This window comes from Zootoca vivipara, chromosome 5, assembly GCF_965207765.1.
Source record: "Zootoca vivipara chromosome 5, rZooViv2.hap1.1, whole genome shotgun sequence".
Taxonomy (NCBI): domain Eukaryota; kingdom Metazoa; phylum Chordata; class Lepidosauria; order Squamata; family Lacertidae; genus Zootoca; species Zootoca vivipara.
The window spans coordinates 58,930,407-58,957,455 of NC_142588.1; the positions used below are offsets into that span (position 1 = coordinate 58,930,407).

The window sequence follows — 27,049 nt, forward strand, 5'->3', positions numbered from 1 at the left end:
CATGTGCAGTGGAGTCCTTTCCACAAAAGCATTTGAAAATGGGTGCTTTCTGTTTGGTCTGTCTTCCACTAAATATTTACCTATAGTGAAGCTTGAAAGTGTGCTAATCCTGCTGCTTGCTCAGCATTCTGGGCAGATCAGACATTAAGGGTTTTTCCTTCTGCAGTAAGAGTGAATATGTTTGACCCTTAAGTGAAACATTTCAGCATCTTTAAAACTTTACATAAGCAGTTGCTGTCCCTTACCCATACCTAATGTGCAATTCAAGTAAATAGATTCAGAGCATGTGGCGTTGAGATTGGAGTTGAGATACTGTGACCTCTAATGCGTGCAGAAAACTTTGCAGAATCCGATTGATGGTACAGGATTCAGAAGTCTCCTGCTTTCATTGAAAGAACCACCACCTCATGGTTGTGCAGTAGGTGTGTACAAAAGCCCTCCAGAATTCAGTAGACATTCCTAATTTCTCCCGTCAATACACTTACTGCCCAAGCCTCTCCTGCCACCACTTTGGTGGTTATTTATACAAAAGCATAACAAGTTCAAAAAGTAAGCATTTAATAAGTTGACTTGGAAAATCTGTGGTTATGCTGCACATTGAAATGGGAGTTCCTGTAAGTGACACCTTACTTGAAGTGTAAGAAGTAGTACAGAATTCAGACAATGTTTTTTGCTGAAAACGGACAGAAACTTGAGTTGGGCTTCCATAGCCTTCTTCTTGTCTGAGTTGATGAGGTGAAGTTTGTTCTTTTCTCTACACCTGGCAAACACCTGAGAATGGACCAACTTACCATCACACAATAGATTGTAGACTGGCTTTGACAAATATATGGCTTCTGGTTCCATGATGTAAGATTGGTGGAGTATAAATGTAAGATTTATTTTTTATTATTATTTTTAAAAAAGACCTCTCCAGATATGTGGTCTCCTATATTTCTTATTGGCAGAACTCCTGTAGCTCCTCTGTGTCTTATCTTGGGTGGGCAGGGGTAGAAGATAAGTGTCTGGATTTTAGCATTTTTGGCTATTTATTTCTACCAGTAGAGTCCAGAAACCATGCAACACATTTGTACAGCAACTTGATGTCAACCACAGTTGATTCAATAGGTCTACATAAAGTACTGTTATCTCTTTGCACTCTTTAAATTCACCCTCTGACAAAGGAAACTTCCCTGCCCAAAGGATACAGCAGCTTTACACTGAGCAAGGAGAAAAATTATTCAACTTCTAGAAGTAGTAAACAATTTTTCTATTGTGGCCCTATCCAATTTATTCATTGGCAACAATAATTGGTCTCTTAAACACAGATTATAAAACACACTTTGGAATTCTGTACAATTGTGATAACCATATGAAAAAAACAGCGAGTTTTTTATACAGCTATTTTTATAGGGTTGTTGAACCCTGGACTGAATATTGATACTTGAGTGATGATAATATTGGAACAGCAATGCAGTGGAATATTTGTGGCTTTGTGTCCCACTTTTAGCCATAACTTTCTTTTCTTGGTTCCTTAATAAGTACAAATATCCTTAGGTTTAAATATTACTTTAAATTTTCATGCCTGCAGCTTTAGTAGTATCATACATTAGGTGCTCTACTGCTGCAAATCTCTCTGCCCTAAAGGGCTGCCCACCATAGACAGGAAAATGTGGATAAGATTAAAGGAGTTAGTCACAAAGATGCTCTAGTCTTAATAGAGCTCATGTGCTTTGCTACCTTGATACTTGAAGTTTTTGCCTGGCATTACTAATACATCAGGTGTAAGGTGCCTGTTTGTTGCTTTGGAGATGTCATTTGGAACAACTTGTGACAGTATTCTCTGGCTGCATCAGCCAGCTTTATCTTACCTTTTTGATATTGTCCTGTCCATCACTAGCTGCTACTCTTATTAGTTCAATTAATCTTGAATGGTGCAAGTATGCTGGCAGGTGGTCTTGTCCACATTAATTATCCCAATGTGTTCATTAAAATGCTCGTAAATGGTAATCCTTTCTGTTATCGGAACAAGATGAAGAATGCATCCACCTTCTGCATACCAAACAGGAATATTAATATTGCTGACTTATGAACCTTGTTTCTTTCTGACCTCAAATACATTGTTAAGAGTCCATGCTGTTCTTGTTTCTAGCATATCTTGTCCCTAACCATGTCAATTACATAGTCTCTTTTAACCCTGTTTTGTCTATGGTTAATAACCATTACCAACCAACACACTTGTAAATGTGTTTCAACTGCTGTCTTAACTCACCCTCTCAATTACAAGAGCTCTGCAGAGATGAGGTGGACTTAAAGGTGGGACTTGTAAATACTTAGGGCTACATAAATACCCGTTTGTATAGTTCTTCTCTAAATTGTTTGTATTGGAAATTTATTGTAGTTTTACTAACAATTACAGAAGAATCTTGGAACAGATTACTCCAATATAATAAACAGTGACCAATTTTTTTTCAAATTACCTTTTCATAGTCTTTGTATTGTGTGTGCTAAATATCTACTTCATCTGAACCAATTCATGTAACACAGGGTTAGAACTATTGCTATTACTACTTTTCTGTCAAAGGCTTTGAATATTTGTTAGCCCAGTTTTCTGACTATCTTTTCCCCTTGGACAAATCCCAGTTCGGTCCTGGATATGGATTCTGAAGATCCATTACTGGCTAAAACTAATTTTCTTCCCGGTAGGTCTGGCACCCTTGATTTTAATAGTCAAACAAAATGGAAATCCTTGCTGCAAAAGAAATTGAGAAGTCTAGGGTTCACACTGCAGGCTCTGATAACCTGTAGATACGAGAAAGCCACATCCACAATTAAGCAACGAATATGGGATGTTGAGCCGCAATGCCACATGAGTGAAATGACAAAGTATCTAGAAGCATTTGTATATGAAGCATTTGACTGGTAAAAGCAACCTGCTTCCTGAAGTGGGATCAGAACAGAATTAATCTCTGATGTGCAGCTTTGCGAGACAGATTTGTTTAAAAAGCACCACACCTGGATATTACTAGTCGGGACAGGGCAACCCATCCTTAAAAACAAGACTGCTAAGTCATACTCGAATTAGCCCTATTGAAATAAATGGATTTCAAGTGGATATCACCTGGTGTTTACTAATCAGTCACCTTTTCAGGAATCAAATTTAGGGTACACATTTATATTCCGAGCACACAATTTTATTTTTATTTTTAGAAACATCCAAAATGTTTTCTAAAAAGGTATGAGACCTCTGCTTGGCTTTATAGCCATGAAAGTAAGGGATTTAAGGTAGAAATGGGCAAAAGGTGCCTGCTCTAATACAGTGGTACCTCTAGTTAAGAATTTAATTCGTTCTGGAGGTCCATTCTTAACCTAAAACTATTCTTAACCTGAAGCACCACTTTAGCTAATGGGGCCTCCTGCTGCTGCCGTGCCACCAGAGCACGATTTCTGTTCTCATCCTGAAGCAAAGTTCTTAACCAGAGGTACTATTTCTGGGTTAGTGAAGTTTGTAACCTGAAGCGTTTGTAACCCGAGGTACCACTGTAGATACAACATTTAGTTATTTTCAAGGTATATCAGGCTAGAATGAATGAACCTCTTTTGGCCTGCGTGGTTCTACCTGGCATAAGGGCTTCTCAGTTAGAAGTATTATGCATAGGCACAAAGGAGAATCTTCTCCCACAAGCCTTTCAGAGCCCTAAAACAATCTCTTATAAAGTCAGTAGGCGAATAGTCTTGTTAGGTAGCTGATGAGACCAAAATCTGACATAAGAAATTTATACTGAATAACATCTGCATTAGAAAACCTTGAAATCCTGTAATATTTTCTTGCGATGAATACCATGTGGGCAATTTCCATCTCCCCTTGCAGGAGATAAATCCTGTTTTGCATCCTCCGAATCTAATCCACAAATAATCTCCCCACAGACAATCTTGTTTAAAGGAAACCAAATAGTTTAATTCCATATTCTCTTAGACTTCTGTTGCAATATGCTGGCTTTACATTTATGTATGATTATTCTGTCTTTAGACTGTCAAAGATCAAGTTACAGGATATCGTGACAACTTCCATATGTTGGACCTTTTGCTTAAATATACAATTGATTCCTTGTCTACAATCTCATAGTATCCCAACATTTCTAGAATATAATCCATAAAAATTTCCACATACTTCAGAAGATTCAGAATCAGGATTTCAGCTGGGCTCCACTGCTTTCCTGGCAACCTATCATCCCTTTTCCATAAAACAAATTCAGAGAGGAATATTGGCATGCTTCTTCCATGGGTTGGATTGTCTCTTGCTAGCCAGGACTTCCAAGTCACGGCAGATTCGCAGTCGAGTTGAGGAAGGTTGGATGATGTCATCAACAAACCCTGTTATAAAACAGGTTTTACAGTTTATTCCCATTGCTCTGTGCTTGCTTCTGCAGCAAAAAGCATCATGTAGATAATCCTTTAATAGGTTCACATTAGCCTTCCACTAAATCGAAGTTGATGTTTTGTGCAAGCTGCTCCAGAGGTAGCCATGAACTGCTAAAGTGTTGCATATCTTATTCATCAACTTAAATACAAACAAATTCCTTTAAAATGGGATAAATCTGGATTTTAGGGTGTATTGATCACCAATATTTGATTTCATGATTTAAGTCCACAGAAATGTTTCATTTTTCCAAACAAGCAAAGGAGAAGAAACAAACTGTTAAGCCAAACATCTGGAATATGGCTTTGCAAAAACATTTGCCATCATTCTGATTACATTTACATATGAAAACTGAACAATTTTTCTGCAATTCTGCAAGTTCCCATCTCCCACTTTTAATTTTTAATAGAAGAAAACCACTTCAGAAACATTGCAAAGTATGCTGTTCAACACAGAGATAATTTTACTTCAGAATTACTATAAGTTTGAGGTCTCATCTCAGATACATAACCTCTAAACAAAGGGATCGTGGATCTTAAAATAATGCTCTGATTAAACAATCATGCCATAGCTCTCAAAGGCAGAGGATCTGAGTCGTCTAGAAGCAGGGGATACATCTAAAAATAAGTGGCTCTGATCTGGGGCTGATCATGAAACGCATAGCCATAAATGTTAAAAGAGCATTTGTGGCCTAGTAATTTCTGCTTTGCATTCCGAACAATGTACCGTAATACATATATACACCATAGCTGCCAAGTTTTCCCTTTTCTCGCGAGGAAGCCTATTCAGCATAAGGGAAAATCCCTTTTAAAAAGGGATAACTTGGCAGCTATGATATACACACACCAATGCATCATACATATGGGTGGAGAAAGGTCTGCCAGACATCCCCATTTGGCTCCATATCAGTCAAGGCACAGCTACCTGCCCCCAAATGGGGTTTGTAAGCACCATCAATCAGTTGATAGTTTGTGCTTGCAAAGAAGGGGCTTTGCAAGACCTGAAGATCAGCTGCTTGTTAGCGCTTTACGTTCTGTGCCTTTGCCCACATTTTGGAAGTTCTAAGAATGAATAAATAAATGTCATGAACTGTAATATGAAAATACATTCCCCTTTGCTCCACATGCCTGAATTGGCTTCTTAAATGTTCAATCTGCCAGGAAGGTAGCTGGCTAGAGTTTATATACATTTCAACTTCGTAACTATGTTATTAGCTTATTAACCTCATACATGATCATCTGAATGCAGCTAAAATAAACACCCAAATAAGAAGTGAAAGAACTCTGAAATCACAATAAAAACTTTAATTATGTATCTGAAGTTTCAATAATAGACATTCTCAAAGCCACTACCTTTGGTTGCTGCAGGGAAAGGATTTGCAAACTTTTCCACATACTCTGCTTCTGCATGTGCCCCCTTTCCCCTGAAAATTATCTGCACGGCTCCCTAAGGAGAAAATATAAGAATAGGATATTATTTCAACCCATAGTTCTAAAGGCCTTTGGAATGTGGATTTGGTCATTAAACCATTTACAACAAGGGGGGGGGACCTCCAGCTTGCAGGTGTAATCAGGCCTGCCAGCATTCCCCATTTGGTCTCCAAGGCCATTTTGGCCAAGCCACACCCACCTGCTCTACACCTGATGTAGTATGATATCAGGTGTGGAGCAGGTAAAACCTGGCACAGCCAAAAGGGGATCTGAAAGCACAACGGATCAGCTAACTGGCATTGCTTGCAGAGTGCTGGGCAAGAGAGCACTTTGAAAAGGGCTTCTGCAGATTCCTGTGGGCAAAAAAAATAGTTGTATGCCATCAAATGATCGATCAATGCGGGAGGGGTGGTGTAGCAATCTGGCCTACCTGCCAGATCTAGATAAGATGAGTACAAATGGGAATTACCTTGGCACCCATCACTGCTACCTCTGCTGTTGGCCATGCATAATTAGCATCTCCTCTTAAATGTTTTGAACTCATCACATCATAGGCCCCACCATAAGCCTGGAACAGGAAATAAAAGTATCAGCAAGTTATGTACTGTATTCAGTCATTATGTTTATATACCAGGATAGTCTATTAATATTAAGAATATGAAAGCATACTCTTTCCTCCTACAATCCTTCAATTCCTACTACAACCATTCAAAAAATTATGTGATATAGTTATGAAGCATCCACTCTCACTTATTTAAAGCATTTTCAAATTCCAGTGCAATGGCCTTGCTCTCCTTCTCTCATTCATCTTTCCCTTTCCCTACTTTTTTACCTATATAGTTTATTCCTTGATATCTTATATAGCACCATAGTTCAGTGGCAGATCATCTGCCTTGCATGGAGAAGATCCCAGGTCAGTTGCTGACCATCTCCAGGTAGGGGTGGGAATGTTCCCTTTATGAAACATTGGAGAGCCTCTGCAAGTCAGTGCAGAGAATACTAAGCTAGGTAGACCAACAGCCTGACTGAATAAGGAAGCATCCTACATTCCTAGAACGTGTAATGTCCCTTAAACATTCCCCTTCATAGCTGTCAAGTTTTCCCTTTTCTCACGAGGAAGCCTATTCAGCATAAGGGAATTTCCCTTAAAAAAAGGGAGAACTTGACAGCTATGTCCCCCTCATATTTATCCTCTGCCATAGCCAGCCCTGGAACTGTTTTAAGAAATTTGTATCCCACTTTCTAATTAAAAATTCTCAAGGTGATTTGCAAAAATAGTTAAATACTTGGCAATATTAGAATACAATTACTAACTATACATAAGAAAAGAGCAACACAAAAAACAGATGATAACTCTCATGCAGTGGTTCCAATGTTAAAAGTGTGGGCCTATTAAAAGACTTGGCCTGGAGCCTAAAACTCATCAAGTTAGGCATCAGGCAATTAGCCCTGGAATGAGTGTTCCCAAACTGGAAATAACATTATATAATCCAAGGCTTCAGGATGAGATTGTGTATGTATAAGGCATTTATGTTCAGATTCTACATAAAAGAACTTATGTGGGAGTCATTAGGCTAGAAGCAGATCTGAAGGCAGCATTTGTTAAGGGGAAACAGGCTTGATTGTGAGGTATCTAGAGAAATTATGCAGTATTAGTGAAGCAAAAAGTGATGTAGAAAAAATCGAAACAGAGCTTGGAAGAATTGGTGTTGATGAGGTCAGCTGAGCTCAAGATAAGAAAAAATCTTCTACGCATCTTAAACAGCGTGCGGCAGCTAGCAACTATAAAATACAATTTTACGTCACCTTCCTTGTTATAATAGTGATTTTTGGCACAGTTGCTTCTGCAAAAGCGAAGAGCAGTTTTGCTCCATGGCGTATAATCCCACCATATTCCTGAGATGTCCCTGAAAACAACAGGAACCAGCAAAACATGGTTAAAGGAAATTTACTATCTCCAAGAGAGGATATTTAATAAGAAACTATACGCCCAGCACTAATTAAGATAGCTGTTAAAAGCCTCTACCAAGAGTAGAGGTAGACTGCATGACTGCACCAAACATCAACCAGCAGGCTGGGCATCATGGAGGATAAGGCTATGTTCTACGTCCACTGTCAGAGGCAGTATGTATCTATAGAACAGAGGCTGGGAATTTCATGTGGGAAGAAAGCTGCTTGCAGGCATTGCACAGGCATCTAGAAGACCACTGGGAGAGCAAGGTGGTAAGACTAGATAAGCCTTTGGCCTGATCCAGCAGGACTTTTCTTATGTTCTTATAATAGATCCACAGCCTGTAGCGAAGCCAACATAACCTTCTGCATGGCAATTCTTGGTTTGACTGAAAGTGATCCACTGGGCCAAATCCTTTTATTACACCAAAATCTTATCCTATTTCTACTGTTTATTATATCTACAAATGTCAGCCTTGTGATTCAGCACTCACCTGGTCATCTGAGGCAAGCAACAACTACTTAAGGAGAGCAGGTATCCCTATTGCCTACATAATATTCACCAGCACAAAATAGAAAGCTATAAACACAGGCAACAACAACAACAACAATAATAATAATAATAATATATTTATACCCCACCCATCTGGCTGGGCTTCCCCAGCCACTCTGAGCAGCTTCCAGAAGGATATTAAAATACACTAATTTCTTAAAGATTAAAAGCTTCCCTAAACAGGGCTGCCTTCAGATGTCCTCTAAAAGTCTGGTAGTTGTTTTTCTCTTTGACATCTGGTGAGAGGGCGTTCCACGGGGTGGGTGCCACTACCGAGAAGGCCCTCTGCCTGGTTCCCTGTAACTTGGCTTTTCGCAGCGTGGGAACCACCAGAAGGCCCTCAGCACTGGACCTCAGTGTCGGGCAGAATGATGGGGGTGGAGAAGCTCCTTCAGGTATACTGGACCGAGGCCGTTTAGGGCTTTAAAGGTCAGCACCAACACTTTGAATTGTGCTCGGAAACGTACTGGGCTATATAATGCAGCTTTATTTAATACAGGTCAGTGCCATGAAAAGCTGTATCCACAGCACTCATTCTCGTTTGAAAACCCCCATATGTAAAAGACTGCTACCTAGTGTACACAACATACTTAAACTAATTGTGTACTTATAGAAGCATGAGACAGGGCAGTTAAGTTGGATGAAAAGACTACGGTAATATGTTTTTCCACATATTTTTATTTCAGTGGATTTCGCACTACTACTAAACTCTATCCAGGAATAAAATCTCTCTGAGAATGTCCAACCCCATGATGATAAATGTTAAAAATGCAACTGATGTCATTTTACACATGTAACAGGAAGGAGGATGCTGTGCAAAGGACAGAGTAATGGCTTTACCTCTGCACTTGAAATAAAAAGTAACCCCACTTCCCAATTCCTTGAATACAAGGGACTATTTTCAGTTCCAAAGGTAAGAAGAACCAAGTGAAGTATCTTCCACTCAATTCATTTCCATCTTTAGTCAGAGGATGCAGGAAAAAAAACCTACCTGGTAAAAATCCAGGCACATCTACAAAAGTTATCAGAGGAATGTTGAAAGCATCACAGAAGCGAACAAAACGGGCTCCCTTCACGGAGGAGTTTATGTCCAAGCAGCCTAATTTCAGACAAAGTAGACAAGATTCTTACAAGACTTCTCCAGACACTTAGAACCTTTTGCAGTGGCCAATATGTATACAAAAAGTGACATTCAATGTTCATCACACTCGGGGTACTCATTAAAATTGATGGGTCTACCCTGAGTATGACTTGGTTAGATATCACCCAAACAGGCAACACCAGCAACATTTTACACACCCTATGCAAAAGAAGATTTTCTACCTCCTTGTGAAATACTGGACAGAGTTCATCTAACCTGCATAAATGTTCACGAAAGATGTACACTTGCTATTCTCAGGAAGCTGTAATTAATGACTACATTTTAGCTTTGTAAGTCGTTTACATTAATCTGTGGTGGGGAGGGAATCAAAACCAGTAACATCAATATGGCGGCTGAATCCTATTCCATTCTCTAAAATGCCACTCACCACAGCAAACACCAACAATTTATCTTTAGAGACCAAAACACTTACATATAAATCCTGCAACAACATGTGTTATGTTGGTAACCATGACTACCATTGGATGTTTCAGACTGAGATGCCTGAAATCTTGGTATAATTGCAGGACTAATCCTATAATTCACTGACGCTGAAAGATTTCTAACATCTTCATCTGACCACGGTTATCAACATAAAACATTTCTTTTTACGGGGTGTATATCCAAGCAGTTAGTCTTGGAAGTCGAATACTTTGCCAGAAGTGTAAAATGATCCGATGGACGTGAGGGGGGAAAGAAAATAAGGAAAGAAGCTGGTGACGTATGGGTGGGTGTACAAAAGGGATGCCAGGAGAGGGCAATGGATTCCAAACATGTACAAAAACGGTGGTGTTATGATAACACCACCAACACACCACTTATCACCTAAAAACACATCTCATTTCATGGTGCTTTGAATACTGGCCAACGGTACAGTGGTACCTCGCAAGATGAATGCCTTGCGCAACGAAAAACTTGCAAGACGAAAGCGTTTTTGCGATGTTTTTGGTGACTCGCAAGACGAAGTTTTCTATGGCCGTGCTTCGCAAGATGAATTTGTTTTTTTGCGGTGGGGGTTTTGCCGCGGCAAACCGCGCTTCGCAAGACGAAATTATCGCAAGACGAAGCGACTCGTGGAACGAATTAATTTCATCTTGCGAGGCACCACTGTACTTACAAAGCATGAACAACACAAGGATGTAAAGCAGGTTTTACTCTATTTACAGTATGCACAGAGTCCCAAACCTTCATCTTAATTCCAAAAGAACACTAAACACTACCTTAGGACCATTTTTTTTAAGGAGAACATATTGAGCTATTCAGCAATGAGGTTTAAACAGATGCAATATGCAAGTATAAGTTTTCCAGCCTTTCAACATAAATTGACATTACGAAGGTTCCCAGCCACTGCCACCCTCCTCTTACCTGATGCTACTTTGGGCTGGTTGCCAACTATTCCAACAGTTCTTCCATTCATTCTGGCAAATCCAACAATGATATTTCTGGCATAGGAGGGCATGATCTCAAAGAATTCTCTCTCATCAACTATCTACACAAATTAGATTCAAATATCTTACTGTCACGGAACAGTGAAATACTCCTATAGATATCTGTATCACACAAAGATGATTTAAAATTTAAAATAGTTGAAAGAGTATTTTAAAAATCTTTTTCAAGATATTGCTCTTAAGACGTCTTGTTGACAGTGCTCTACCATGCAGCACTAAATTTAAAAATGTTGGTAAGATTCATTTTTTAATTCCTGACGGATCCTGGTTAGATTTATGGTTCCATTGGGTAACATCCAAAATTAAGAGTGTTAATCCAGAATTAAGGGGCTGGAGAGATATTTCACCACCCTATATTTGGCATGTGGCCCCTAGAGGGTTTGCAACAAGATCATATGGCCTTCAGGGCAATAAAGGCCACCTAGTTTTAGACATAGAATGAGGTCAAATGATCCTCATATCAACATAAAAGTAGTCTATTTTTTTAAATTATTTTTTAAAATGGAGAAAGATCAGTGACTCACCCTGGAACTCAGCCACTATTATTACAACACCTCCAAAGAGTAGTGTCCAATTATAGTTGACTCTCAAAACAATGAATATTGTAACCATATTTTACACTTACTATATGGAAATCAAACACCATGGAAATAATAAAAGCTATACATCTTCTTTATATATGAAATCAATGAAATCAATGGTAGTTAATGTGGGCATCAAGACTATTTCCTCAGATACAGTGATATAATGCAATTTAGAATCAAGTTTAACCCACAGGTTGCATAACCTTTTGCCAAATGGTGAGAATAAAGGGGAAGAACCCTTTTATATATCCAGTTATATTCCTTCTAAATAACAGTATTTTTTGCAGCCTGCATACATACAAGGAAATGCACCGTATTTACAACTTATAACAATTCTCAGAGGCAATGGATATTTATGCATCATGTGTAAACACAAAATTATCCAACAGCTCACTGGTACACAGAGCTTACCGAATGCACAATATCCACCATGTCATAAGCTTTAGTAGATTCCATTGGGACAATGGTATCCAACTCAGGGACCAACCGGTTGCTTTAAACAGAATTGAAAGGAATAAACTTACATCATATCATAATTCATGTGAGAAAATTACTCACATAAGGAGACATGACTACAGCATAGGACTATTTGACTGAATTCCAGAATTCAGAATTCAATTCCAGAATATTGAGAGAATGAAGGAGATATTTATTTTTTCTTTTACTTTATTCTCCATGTTTACAACAAAAGACCCTCCAACATTGAGATGGATCCAAATATGTGTCCTGCTTGCACTGGACGATCGAGATGAGCAGACAATTTTTGTTAATTGCTCCTTTCATCTGCAGTCCACTGTTCCCCCCCAAAAAGCTGTTCCAGAAGGTAAGGAGACACTCCGTATCAGCATGGAACATATTGCTGGGGCTGGAGGGAGCATCGACAAAAACATCTATCCTACCCCCTTTTGGTTGATCCAGCCTTTTGCTGGATTTTGGCTGCCTTCAAAAATGGAAGGGAAATCTGAATTCAACCCATTCTCTTTAGTTGACTTGTTGCATTTTCAGATACCACTTAGGAAAGAACAACCTCATTTTGTTAACCAGCAAAAGGAAGAGAGTGTAAAAGAAAATATCCAAAATCTGGTCCATCAACTGAATGGCAACATATACCATACTGTTCCACTGCTGTTAAAGGAAAATTTTTGTTTTCTACTCTTCAGACCTCCAACAGGAATCTCTGTGGAGGAGTATCTGTAACACATGGAAGCCAAAGTCCCATTGTATCCCGCCTCACAAAACTTAATTGTGAATCTATCCAAGAATAATAAAATCACCCAGGATTTTTCCCCTAGATGGGTTCAAAGGGATAGGTGTCTCCTTCAATGATACAAATCGAGAAAATCATACAAGCAAAGACCGAATAACACACGTCCTAAAGAAGCATGATCGTGGCCGCACGGATGCTGCCGAACCCAGAAGTTACCAAATACATCACTCAACATGTCACAAAAAAGGCAGATCGGGGCGGGGTGCACTTATACGCGCTCTGCCAACACATGCGGGGCCCTAGAACAGAACCCCCATGTGAAATGGGCATTGCCTGTAACTCTGCAGACATTTGACAGGATAAACTCTGAAACACACTTTGATTCTATGAACATCTATTATTTGTAAATATAACTTACCTAGGGTCATGGCATTCTCTGACAGGAGCTGGATCCTTATTGCTAAGCGGTAGGTAATTAAAAAATTCTCTGAGATTGAGCAAAGCATCTATGTCATTCTCAAAGGCACAGTGTGCAACCCCTATAATGGGAAAACAAACAAACATCCATCTGACTTTGCAAAGATTCCAATGAACTTTCTAACAGGCCAAGCAATAGATCTTCACAGCAAATTCTATTCTAAAATGTCACAGCATTAACTGAAATGCCGGTGGATATTCTTAATGTCCACCAAAAGAAATAGTGTCAGTTCAACAGTCATATTTGATCAACTGTGCCAATGTTTTACACACATCTACTTCCACCTCGAACATCCATCCTTATCTTGTTCCACTCCATCTTGCATTCCAAGGGTCATAAAGGTAAAGGTAAAGGGACCCCTGACCATTAGGTCCAGTCGTGACCGACTCTGGGGTTGTGGCACTCATCTTGCGTTATTGGCGGAGGGAGCCGGCGTACAGCTTCCAGGTCATGTGGCCAGCATGACAAAGCCACTTCTGGCGAACCAGAGCAGCACACGGAAACGCTGTTTACCTTCCCACTGTAGCAGTACCTATTTAGCTACTTGCGCTTTGACGTGCTTTTGAACTGCTAGGTTGGCAGGAGCTGGGACTGAGCAATGGGAGCTCACCCCGTCACAGGGATTCGAACCGCCGACCTTTTGATCGGCAAGCCCTAGGCTCAGTGGTTTAACCCACAGCGCCACCCACGTCCCAAATTCAAGGGTCATACTGAACCCCTATTTTCAGCCTCTTTGCAAAATAAATAAAGCAGGTGTTAAATGGATCTGAAAGACTGAATATGTCTGTGGATGTATATGAGTGAGAGTGAGAGAAAGAGATGTGGCCCTATCTACCACTGGCAGCCAGCCCCAGGAAGGTCAGTTACAAGGGAATGTAGCCATCAGGCTAAAAACAGTTTCACACCCATGTTATTGAGGTTTACAAAGTTAGGAAAGTGGCAGAGAGCGTCCCCGCTCTCAGTCCTAGAATTCCTGTTCAACCAATGAAAGTGACTAGCAAGAAAGAAGGAAAAGTATTTTTGCACATAGTCACAACAGCAACTATGAGCCATTATAGCTAAACAGGATCCCCATGCATAGAAGCATACTGGGTGCAACATGGACAGGGCTCAAATAAGGCAGTTCTAATGGTACAGTTTCCCTTTGATGCTTATTAGACAGGAGCAGCCCCAGTAGCTTCATCTCTCTTACACACATTCTCTTACAATACCTCTAATAACAGTCTTCTGTCACCCCCTGCAGTATAATTTTCAGCCAAAGACAACCAGCAGGTACTTTTACTAGGTTCCAAACTAATCTGCAAGACTAATTTTATATGACTGGACTACTATCTTCTTCATATTGTTCTCCAATCACTTCATAAGGGGACTGCAAACAGGAGCAAATGTTAATTATAAACAACTTAACAATTTCTGACCTGATACTGCAGTGTGGGTCTTCGCACCTCCAAGTTGCTCCTGAGTAACATCTTCATTGGTGACTGATTTGACTACATCAGGGCCTGTTATGAATAGATAGGATGTGTCCTGCAAGAAACAACTGCAAAGTATGAGGTAGGGGCAAGATGTGATATTCTCTGTGTTTGCATTTTTCATCCCTTAGTTCTTTCGAAATAGGAAAACTTAATTTAAGAAGGTCCAAATATTTCAATTTCTAATTTATTTTTATTCAAACTAACAATGCACTTGGTTGGAATTCTCTCTAATTTAGCCATAGTCCTCAACAGATCACACAGCTGGTACATGGGATTCCCAGTAAAGCATTTGCAAAAAAGAAAAGAAAAGCACAGAGTGTGCCACCTTAACTGCAGGTCCAGTACTACTGAAACTTCCAGTTTTAATATCCTCTCTCATTTTTCATTTCCAAGCAAGACATTTTTTACAGCTCAAAGCCAACTGACTCAATAGATATTTAAGACACGGCATAATTAGAAGATGTGAAAGGTGACAGCTACAGCCTGAAATAGCAGGGCAGTAAAAAAAAAAATGTTATTCCTTAAGCCAGAGCTTCTAAAGGAACAGAAATACATCCTTTTTTAGAGGCAGCCACCACTAGCAAGAAACTCCTTGTAACAACTGCTCTCGTAAGACTCATGTTTACTCTCGTAAGACTCTTTTTATGTTTACTCAGAATTAAGTCCCACTGTGTTCAATGGGGCTTACTCCCTAGTAACTATTTTATTATTACAGTCAAAGGCAACTAACACTACATCCTTCCTTACCTTTACCATGAATGTGAAATCTGTTAAAGCAGGAGAATAGACAGCCCCTCCTGCGCAAGGGCCCATGATAAGAGAAATCTGTGGTATTACCCCAGAACATAGTACATTTCTCTGTAAAAGAAAACAAACATCTCCATTGCTTACACATTTTATACCACTTCCAAGTCAAAGTTCCCAAAGCGCTCCTAAATCTGTGTTAAACTTTTGCAACCAACTATTTCATATAAAAATATGAAGTATGTTGTAGAAATATATTAGCTAACAGAATTCAATCTGTTCTAGCTTCATTGTTCATCCACTAACAGGGATCCTAAACTCCCATCCAAATTAATCCAAGTTCAAAACCCCGTGCATCAGAACAAATAAGGCAAGGAAAAGGGAGAAAAGCACAAGACAGAGGCAATGTCAGAGAATTAAGCATCCAGGATCAGATTAATGAAGCAGGCTGTAGCTGAAGTCCCATGTGTACTGAATGCCCCATGTGGGGGTGGCGGCAGCAGCTGCTGCTTCCGACAGCTGGTACAGACAGGTGCATATGGAGAGCCATTTTCCAGCCCTCTTCTAGCTCCAGCATTGTACGCACAAGCAAGGAGAGAGATGCTGCTCCTGCAGTTCATTTACCCACATAATAAAAATTACTCCCCTTTTGCTGCCTGGAGAGTTTCGTGAATGCTGATGGCTGCAGCAGCTCTCTGTTTGCAGGAGAGGGCAAGGAGAGGGCTAAAATAAGGAACTGAATATGCACTACTTATGGGGAGATGTACTGATCCAACCAGGGAGGTATCATTGTGCCTAAAGAGCAACAGTAAAAAACCTCCTAAATGAAATAGACTAATTTCAGGGCCTGTTCCCCCTTAATTGTGACTTCTAGCAGCAACATCTAGAAACAACAGCATCTCATGAAAGGAAAATGGGAGAAGATGTGCATTTTGCCCCTGTACTGTATAAGGAGAAAAGCCCCCTCCCTGGCCCCTCGCATAAGACCAGGAAGCAGCAGGAAAAGAAATGTTGTGTCACTCATTCCCGTTTCATTATTTTTTCAGAATGTCAGAAGTGGCTCCTAGGCTACTCATCTGTAGCGTCAAGGATCAACTTGCTTACCTAAGGGGTCTCTTACCAAAAATATATCAGCATAACCAGCCAGGGACTCTACTCCTTCCTGGATCCGGGCCCCTCCTGAATCGTTCAAACCAATAACAGGAGCACCGACCATAGCAGCCTGATCCATTATCTGAGGATACAGAAACTCTTGATTTACTAGTGAAGTCCTACCACAAGCTTAATTAACATAAAATAGTGAGTGCTTATTATAATTAATAATCATGTTATAAAATAGGGTCTCTTTTCAATTCTGATCAGAATGTGTCGAAATCCAATGTCTGTTTCTTGTTACGACATCTACAGATAAACCTCTACTGGCCAATCAACCACCCCCACCTGGCACTATTATTATTAATACACCTTCATGTTCAATTAACTCTTCTCTTTAACATTTGTGCTTTGACCATCTTAAACAATGGGCTACTTCACACATAACGCTAAGCCATCATTTAGCATCATGATCCTCAGTGCTTTGCTCAGCTCACTGAGGCTTGACTATATAGTTTTAAAACCATGGTTTAGTGACACACAAGCCCGTCCCATCTGATAAAGGGTACTTAAGGATTATATAGTGTGACAAATGAAAAAAAAACAAGATCACAAAAGCACCATAATACAGCAAGATCTATCTAAAAATATTGGGAAAGTAACAATATATTTGATACCCAAATGACTTTAAGGCAGGTGTTAGGCAAACTTCCCTGAGGAAGGCGCCAAGCATTTTAAACCATTATACATCTATCTTCTAGAACAGGGTTACCGGCGTTTGGGCCGGTTCCCACCGCGCCGATCGCGCAGCGGGCCGGAGGACAGGGGAGCGCGGGCCTGTGCGGGCCGGTGGGCGGGGGAGTGCACGCCCGTGCGCATGCGCACGGGCGCTTACTGGCGCGGCGGCGCGCTTCCAGGGTGGAAAAAGCGCCGAAAATCCGTTGTGCGCATGCGTATGGGCCTCCCCCGACCCGGAAGTGCACCAGAAATGACCTCTTCCGGGTCGGGAGAGGCCCATACGCATGCGCACAAAGGATTTTCGGCGCTTTTTTCCCAACCCGGAAGAGCGCTGCCACGCTGCGCGCCGTAAGAGCAGGCGTCGGCGCGGCGGGTGTCGTCGCGGGCCGGATTGGCAGGCCAATTGGGCCGCATCCGGCCCCCGGGCCGTAGTTTGGGGACCCTGTTCTAGAATGGACTACCAAGAGAAGTACACCATCAACTATTTGTTATATTTAAGAAATGTCAGAAGTGGATACTTCTCACAACTCATATCACCACTTATTAGGAATTGTGACCTCAAATGTATTGCTGAATGTATTAACTGTGAGGTATTTTATCCTAGCAACATCTTGGCTTCTGTAATAATAAATAGACTTCTTATAATGATAAAATAGGTTATGTTTAAAGGGACCCCTGACCATTAGGTGCAGTCATGACCGACTCTGGGGTTGCGGTGCTCATCTCGCGTTATTGGCCGAGGGAGCTGGCGTACAGCTTCCAGGTCATGTGGCCAGCATGACAAAGCCACTTCTGGCGAACCAGAGCAGCACACAGAAACGCTGTTTACCTATTTATGTACTTGCACTTTGACGTGCTTTTGAACTGCTAGGTTGGCAAGAGCAGGGACTGAACAACGGGAGCTCACCCCGTTGCGGGGATTCGAACTGCTGACCTTCTGATTGGCAAGCCCTAGGGCTCTGTGGTTTAACCCACAGCGCCACCCACGTCCCTAGGTTATGTTGAGAGAGAGGGAATTCAGCAATACTGGAGTTGAATAAGCAATAGGCTATTAAGATTTGGGGGCTCGTACAAGCTGAGTGGCTTAGTTGAAAAGGAACTGCCATGAGTTGAATAAGATGAGATTTTTTTGAAACGCAGAAGTGTTTACACTTATTTTGAAAATGTATCTATCTGTATTGTGTTGGGAAAAATGGTATCTTAAAACTTGAAGACACTTATCAGGGAAGGGGATGAAAGAAACTTCAATGTAGCAAGGATTCGGTGTGAGGCCCTAACGTACTTTTAAAAATACTCCATTGTCATATTTTGCAGGCTGCAGGCATTTAAGAGTTTTGTAACTATTATCTTCTAAAATGCTTACCTTGCAGATCTTTTGAGCATGTGCTCCAGATAAACTGCCTCCAAACACAGTGAAGTCCTAAATAAAGTTTGTATTTCAAAGATCAAATATAATAATAGCTTTGTATGCCAAAGATATATACAGTACTGGGTTTAGAATTTTTTCCCCCTGCCTTGTTCTTGAGCACCAGTAAAACAGACTTTTTTTGCACTCCCACTTATTCAGTGTAATTGTCTTGAAGCGGGTTGAAAATATCAGCAGGCTTCGCCCTCATGGAAGGAGTGCAATCTACCCCTAGACAGGCAGAGCATGCACATGAGGAGGGACTGAGATACAGCTTAATAGCCCTATCTCCACCCCAGAATATACACACAGGCATACATGCATTGTAGCTCACCAGGTCCTTTCCTCCAGAGAAGTGCAGTGTATGTCTGTGCACATCTCCCAAATCTCCATCCAGCCCTGACATTTGCCCAGATGCATAGAGTTCTAGTACCAAAGTCAAACATGTACAGACAGCTCAGCACTTAGCCAAACTCAGCCCAAAATGTCAGTCTACCTAAGTCTGAAGTATTTTTTATTCATATCTCCCCACACTAATCCTTCACCTATGAACAACTATAAATACTCTACTCCATAGTATAATTCAGGATCGCTTTTTGCATTAAAAAACGTTTATAGAGAAGCTGCAGAGAGGGGAGAAAGGCATGCACTTCTGTACAGTGGTACCTCGGGTTACGAACCTAATTCGTTCCGGAGGTCCGTTCTTAACCTGAAACTGTTAACCTGAGGCGTGCTTTCGCTAATGGGGCCTCCCGCCGCCGCGAGATTTCCGTTCTAGTCCTGGGGCAAAGTTCGCAACCCAGAGCAACTACTTCCGGGTTAGCGGAGTTCGTAACCCGAAGCATTTGTAACCTGAGGTACCACTGTAATGCCAGAAATCAATGCAAGTACAAAATATAAATATCCCACAAGGTTTCTGTAGTGCAAGTCTTTAATTCCCAATGGACTCTTGCAACTCTTGCAGCATGGAAAATACTGTAGTCAAGAAATATGGGAGTTGCAGCCTAACATCATCTGAAGGGTAATGGGTTAGTCACGCTTGTTAAAATGTTGTATTACTGTATAACCAGTTCCCTGTTTTTTATTTTAAAAAAGGCAAAGGACTGCAGTATCAGAAGTAAAAAAGATTCTGCAAAGCAACTCCATTCCTACATGTTATAAGGATTCCATAGTCCAAGAACACACTGTGAAATACTGTATAAATAGCCAAAATGGACAGCTGAGGTCATTTTACTGACTGTAATTAAAATTATATTGAATCGCAGGCATAATACATGTCTGCAAATTAAATGCACTGCAAACGAAAAGCAAATGTAAAGAAGTACAAAAATGTTTATAAGGCTTCAAAGAAAAAGTTTACAACTGAAAACACAAAATAGCAATACCTGACTGAAGACATATGCCAATCTGCCATTAATTCTACCCTGGCCAGTTACCACACTGTCGCCAGGGAACTGCAAAAGAGAATAAAGAATGTACAACTCAGAACAGCAATATGATTAAATAATGAAATTTAATTCTTTTAAAGACCAAAGTGAATATTTGCTAACCAGGAAATCAGAGTATACATTTCAATTACTGTATACTTTGCTTGTATCATTTAAAACAGGCTGACTTCCATATTATCATGCACTTAGCAGATGATCAACAAAAAATGATGGTCATGAGGGATAGGGAAAATACATACTTCTAAGCAGCCTCCTTTAATGTTGAGTATAATTTATTTACACTCCACCAACCACAAATAAAAACAAAAGCAACAGAATATAGACTCTATAAGATCATTAAAAGACAGGAAGAAAAACAAGAAAGTAGTCCTAGATAGTCAAAGCAAAATTGTCTCATTTAAGAATTTTGCAACTTGCTCTGTAATTTATAAATTAGGGCCATTCAAGAAAATGATCAACAGAAACTCTGGAGAACAACCTGGGAAGTACTGTGTAATAGGGTATATTAGTTTCTCTAGATGGCTTATTTTTTTTAAAAAAACACCACACTTTGAAACATATAAAACTGATTCTACCTTTTCATTATAACAAGAGCAGTATCTATTATTTACAACTTTATTTTATATACCTTCTAAAACTTTGAAGGTAAGGTTAAAATATTCCAAGGAAAAAGCTTTCCTGTATTTAGGAACAGACAGACAATTCAAATAATGCATCCCATTCTTAGAATGAGGGCATGACAAAAATAGCAACCAGAGGAAATGAGGCGCTTGGGCTATCCCATACAGCTCTTGTAAGTCAATCTCCATTAAAATCTCCATTTAACAATGTATTTGGCTTGCTCAGTTTATAAATGACAGATGAGAAGACAGCCCAACTGAAACAACTGTCTGACACAATTCCTTCATCTAGACAGACTAACACAAGTCCATCATCACCTGGAACACGAATGAATTGGAAATAAGTAAAATACAACCATGAAACCGAAAGGGAATGTAATATATCCAAGTCAGGCTCTATCTCTCAAGTGCTACATATAGAATGATTGGGGATGAACCAAGCGGAGGCAGAGCATGTATAGAGGAAAGAGATGGGAACCAACCATTCTATTAGAGTAAATCAGTAAATCATTCACCATCCCAGACTCAGGCACTAGAATCAGCCAGATATTTCCAAATGACAAACAGTCCCAAAAGTGGGAGCAAAATATATATCAGGTACCTTGTTTTTCTCAGCCTCCATCCCAAAATCTGCACATCTGTGTTCCACAAACATGTCATATTCTACAAAACTGTCAGGATCCAGTAAAAGAAGAACACGCTCCCTGGCTGTCAGCTTTCCCTGAAGTGCAGGAAATAATATGAACAAGGTAAGGTTTGGAGATCATTTCAGTACACCAGAGCCAAGCATAATTACAAATATAAAGAAAATGTCAGATACTAATTTAAGATTTTATTCAAATCCATAAATTTGCTCCTCAGAAAGCAGCTGCCTTAAATTCAATTTTGCAATTGAATTCCTTTTTAATTTCACCTTCCCTTCAAATATAGAAATGGCTCTCTTCTGGAATGATCATTTTGTCAGAGATTTATTGATTTTTTTTACATTTTCATCCTTTTAAGTAAACAGTGCAGAGTTATATATGTTGAAGAGAATAAAACCCATAAAGGACTAGTAGAGGAAGGGGCTAGCAAAGAAAAAGGATTGTATTCACATTTAACAGTCTGACTTCAGCGAAACTATTAAATGTAATATCAGACCTTTCAAATGTGCTTTTCTAAGGGTATATAGAGCAAGTTAAATAAATCATACTTTTTCTGTTTGATGTGAGGTGAAGATAGGTATGATTTAGTACACCAGCGAAGTAGAAAAACCAGTCACAAAAAGCTTATACAAGTTTATTAGTAATCTAAAAAGTAAATGTGTGATCGGGCTATCTTTCAGCCTGATCCTTAAAAAAACCTTAAATGTTTGTAAATGAATCGTACACTGAAATTCCTACATTTTATCTTAGCCAAAAGGCCAAGAAGCAATACACTGAAATTCCTGTCAAAGAGAAGCTCTAATCCCAATGGACAAATCTCTAAATTCCTAAAAATTTCATTCTCAGCGAAAATTTAAGTCAACATGCAAAAGTCATTTTAAGAAGCGAGACAGGGGCTCTAAATTACCATCCAACTATTTTAATTTCTCCATTATTACTGCTCATATATAAATAGGCACCAGACACAAAAATAAATTGCTGAATAAATCTACATAAGTCACATATTGTCATGGTGATTCCCCCACACCTCAAAATCTTAAGAAGCCCGCAAATATGTTAATCTTATATTGATTCAAGCACTGAAAATGTTATAGAAGCAGCACTTCAAAGAGAGCCTTATAAAACGCAAATGCATAGCAAAAGAAGCTACAAGCAACAACGACAAAAGAAAATTACATGCCTCTGATTTAACCTTTCATTAGGAGAAAGAAGGGTCATTTAGGCACCATCACCCTCACTGGCCACATGGCCACTTGTAATCTTGTCCTGCTAATGACCTTTGCAGAAATGGCTGCATTGGCTGCCAAATAAACTACCAGGTCACGTTCAAGGTCTTGTTAGTGACATATAAAGCCCTGAACAACTCAGGACCAGGTTATCTGAAAGACTGCCTGACCCTGCCTAGATCTGTAACATCACTTAAATCATCTGGAGAAATTTTACATGTGGCAACACATCCTACAGAATATTACAGGCAGAACATCACCTGAAAGGGGATATTTCTTGCCAGTGCCCTTTACACTGTAGAATACCCTTATTTAATTTATTTACTGAAATATTTATAATCTGTAATAAATAATAATAATAATAATAATAATAATAATAATAATAATAATAATTTATTATTTATATCCCGCCCATCTGACTGGGTTCCCCCAGCCACTCTGGGAAGCTTCCAACAAAACATTAAAATACAGAAATCTGTACTTCCAACAAAACATTAAAATACAAAAATCTGTACTTTCATAAAGTATATCAAGGTAGTACACAACATACAAAATATAATAAAATCAGTATAAGTACAGTCATACCTCATGTTGCATCCACTGCAGTTTGTGTTTACTTCCAGGTTTTGCCATGTGCACATGTGCAGAAACGTTTTGTGCACTTCACATATGCGCAGAAGCACTCTATCAGGCTTTCGCGCACACGCAAACCCCCAGCTTGGGTTGCGGACTTTTCGGGGTGCAAATGGCACCCCGGAACGGATCAGGTCCGCAACCCGAGGTACCACTGTATCCCTAAAAATGCAGATTAAGCATCATCTGTCAGTTGCGTCAGTTGTAAATAAATATCTTTTTGCCCAAGCTTTCCCTGACATGGTAGGGAAAGAAATTATTTTAAGATATTTATTTGAGGCTCAAAAACAGTTCAGATTAATTCCTATATCTACTGCAAGTTCAAAGGGATCTTCAAGCCATAACTGTCTGCCCTGAATTAAAGCAAAACAAGGTGGCTGGTAACATGGGATGATTCTAATGATCTTCAGCATTACAGCTACAGCTACAGGATGCAATCTGCAAAGCGATTATTCATTCCTCAACAGACTGAACTGAGGAATTAACTGCACAGTTAATACAAAACTCCCTCGCCAGATCACATCAGGGTCATGCCATGACTTAGTTATTTCATCCCCTAGCAACCTGAAGCCTTGAATTCATACACTTTTTCCTCCCCTTGCACTCTATAATCAGAAACTTCTGACTGTAGTTAGCAACAAATTATACCTTGTAATTGTGTCCAAAACCAGAAAACCATGGTTTGCACATATACCAGATTTGCCACTAGCCATGATTATCACTAGCTTCCAATTGCAAAGGCAGAGGGAGCACATGGCCCACAACTGTTCACTCATGTAATACTAAACCATGGTTTAGTGTTACATCTGAACACAACCACTGTCTCCAGCAGCAGCCAGCCCAATTCTTCCAAGTGCCCACAAGCCAATCACATCCCCTCATCTGTCCGCAGCATCAGGCAGCCGGAAGTATACAGCCTCTGAACACAGATTCCATTTAGTTATAATGACTCATAATGTTTGGTATACATATCCTTCATGAATACATCCAGTTTTTTGAGCTATTAAGGTTAGTGGCTATCTAGATGTGAATCCAATAGCTTAATCACATGTTGTGCGGATGAATATTTTGTTCTCTTTGTATTTCCAACACTACAACTCCTCAAACTGAAGACATGAAGAAAAAATATATACCCATAATATATCTGCTGACATATCTATATATGTAATATGAGAATGGTAAAAAAAAAATCCAGGGAGCTTTGCAAAGCATATTCTTCTGATTCACATTTACCCACACTCTGTGCATCCATAGGTACCCCCGACCATTATATTGCTGCCTTCCCTTTCTGAAAATGAGAACAGATAACATCTGAAGGTAACTTCAAGTGTGTATCAGTGAGAAATGTGAGAAATGACAGTGTAGTTTTAAAATATTTGGGAAACATTGCTTTTAATGGGGGCTTCAGAACTTTCTTCTGACTTTGCATTCCTGTACAAGTACTTCCAAATCCTCACATATGTGGCCTTAAGTAGACAAGATGAACCAGCGCTAACCTCACATCCAGGGCTGCTTATTTCACACACATCCGGAACGCATTCCCCAATCCCCACCCCCCAAACAATTCCGGGAACTGCAGTTTAACCCTCACAGAATTACAATTCCCAGCTAACCAACTCCAGTGCCCAGAATGGAGGAGGGAAATTGTGCTTCGAATGTGCTTTGAAGATAGTAGTTTGCAAGTAGCCCCCACACAACCAAATTTGAAATTGGGGAGCGCTGGAAAGGGTCTCGGACCCCTGTCCCATCTTATTAGAAAACGGGCAGGGGCATATTAAAACTAACTAGATTCTCCAGGCAGCTTCCCCGCTCTGTCAGGAAAGCGAGTGTGGGACTTTCGTCCCTCCGAGGGTCGCCCCGGAGCAGCCAGCTGTTGCAAGCAAGCCCAGCCAGAGGCTCCCTCGCCTGCTGTGACTACGAGGGCGAAGCAGCCGCTTCCTCGCTCACCCGCCGGTGCTGTGCATCTATGCGCGCCTGGCCGCCGCCGAGCAGCGCAGCCCGACGCTTCTCTTCGATGCGCTCGGGCACCGTGGGCGCGCGCCGAGGGGGGCTGTTGCAGAGCCGGCGGGAAAACGCCAGGGCAACCCTCGGGAGCCGAAAGGGCAGGATCCGCAGGGCGGCCATGGCTGTGGACTGCAATGACGCATGCGCGCACGGGGCGGGGGGGGGGCGGATGAGGCGGGCAAGTTCCTTAAGCGTGGAAACAGCAGCAACCATTTGCCCCGCCCAGCCTCCCTTTATATTTCTGTTACGCCTTCCTCGCCGCTTCTCTCCTCACGCTGTTCAAAGTGTCAAAGTGCGCTTTCTTTTCTTCTTCCCCGGCGGGGTGCACACTGCGTATGAAGACGCCCCCGCCGACCGCTTAAAAGCAGTCTTTTAATACTGAGCAATGTGGTTGCACGTCACGCGGCTGGCATCTTCTTGCGCCGAGCATTTTAGTGTATCTGCTGCGCATGCCCGAGACCTCTCTTTCCCTTCAGGTTGTGTTTTTATTGCAGGATGTGGGCTATCGCACTAGAGAGTGCGTCTCCACTCATTTGCAGTACCCCGATGTGAGGGCACGTTACGGATAAGGTTGGAAATAAGGTGAGAAGGAGCTCTAGAAGAAAGGACGGTGCATTGATGTCTGCAGAAGACCGAATTTGAATAGGTGCGTTTTGGCAAGCCACAATGTTTTTTGGAGCATGGAGACTACCTATGCTGATTGTTTTTACATACAACTATTAAAGATACAGACATCCTTTGTCTTAATTTTGTTGTACCTTTTTTTACCTTTTGTACATGTGCAATGACTACTTGCTCAGAAGTAAGTGTCACTATAGGACTTCCTCTGCAGAAAGGTTCCCTCCAGACTGGTGTTTTTCTTACTTGAGTGTTCTGCAATATGTCATTGCTGCAATAATAGTGCATTGGTGGTGGATTTATACTGGACTGTCTACACATCATTCCGCTTCATTGGTTGCCCTGCAATGCTTCCCACTGTTACCATATTATAGAAATCTGGAGAGGCACGCTTGCACTATACTGTTAAGAGAAGTGGGACAAATAATCCTCAGAACATTACAGGATTTCAGCAGAAAGCTAGAGAACATGGAAACAAAGCACATCCACCCCAACAGTATTGAAAGCAGGATTACATATATCCACCACAATACCACCATGAGCACAATTCATTACTATACACTAAAGGACACCTGGAACAGCCCAAATAAGTGTGTTGCACACTTACCTGGAAGTAAACATTAATAAGCACAATGAGATTTACTTCTGAGTAAAAATGCATAGGATTGCTTAGTAAAGTGTGAAGGAAACATAATTAAGCTAGGAGGTTTTGAATGCTTCGCTGAAAAAAAGATGGTACCATAAGCATTCACCATTTTGTTGAAGTATACGCAAACACATATTTCAATCTAGCCTTCATGATTCCAAATAAACACTTCCTTTAAAAGTAATTGCAAGGAGCAACCTAACTCATAAGAAAGCAGCACTTCAGAAAATGCTTTTTACAAAACAGTATGACATCAAGACCAAAAGTATAAGTAATTCAATAAACATACTACCCTTGTTTGCACATACAGTGGAACCTCGGTTTATGAACACCTCGGTTTATGAATTTTCGGTTTATGAACGCTGCGGACCCATCTGGAACGGATTAATTCACTTTCCATTACTTTTAATGGGAAAGTTCGTTTCAGTTTATGAACGGTTACTCCGCGGACCGTCTGGAACGGATTAATCCACTTTCCATTACTTTCAATGGAAAAGTTCGCTTCAGTTTATGAACGGTTACTCCGCGGACCGTCTGGAACGGATTAATCCACTTTCCATTACTTT

The 27,049-nt window shown here is 40.5% G+C and overlaps 1 protein-coding gene across 2 annotated transcripts; it reads right to left on the minus strand.

Annotated features, from left to right (window-relative positions):
• Positions 1-3,912: 3,912 nt before the first annotated feature.
• PCCB (propionyl-CoA carboxylase subunit beta) lies at positions 3,913-25,657 on the minus strand. 2 transcript variants are annotated; one of them, XM_035132397.3, is made up of 15 exons: positions 25,163-25,657; positions 21,314-21,433; positions 20,030-20,098; positions 18,603-18,659; positions 16,530-16,643; positions 15,413-15,523; positions 14,609-14,717; positions 13,131-13,251; positions 11,917-11,998; positions 10,839-10,962; positions 9,324-9,431; positions 7,636-7,736; positions 6,299-6,397; positions 5,752-5,845; positions 3,913-4,353 (listed from the first exon to the last, which is right to left on the minus strand). In XM_035132397.3, the coding sequence occupies exons 1-15, from the start codon at positions 25,430-25,432 to the stop codon at positions 4,232-4,234; spliced, it is 1,701 nt and encodes a 566-aa protein (XP_034988288.2). In that variant the 5' UTR covers positions 25,433-25,657; the 3' UTR covers positions 3,913-4,231. The 2 variants fall into 2 exon arrangements, with proteins under 2 accessions (XP_034988288.2, XP_034988289.3); XM_035132398.3 differs by lacking the exon at positions 15,413-15,523 and having other exon boundaries at positions 25,163-25,541.
• Between the last annotated feature and the right edge of the window lie 1,392 nt (positions 25,658-27,049).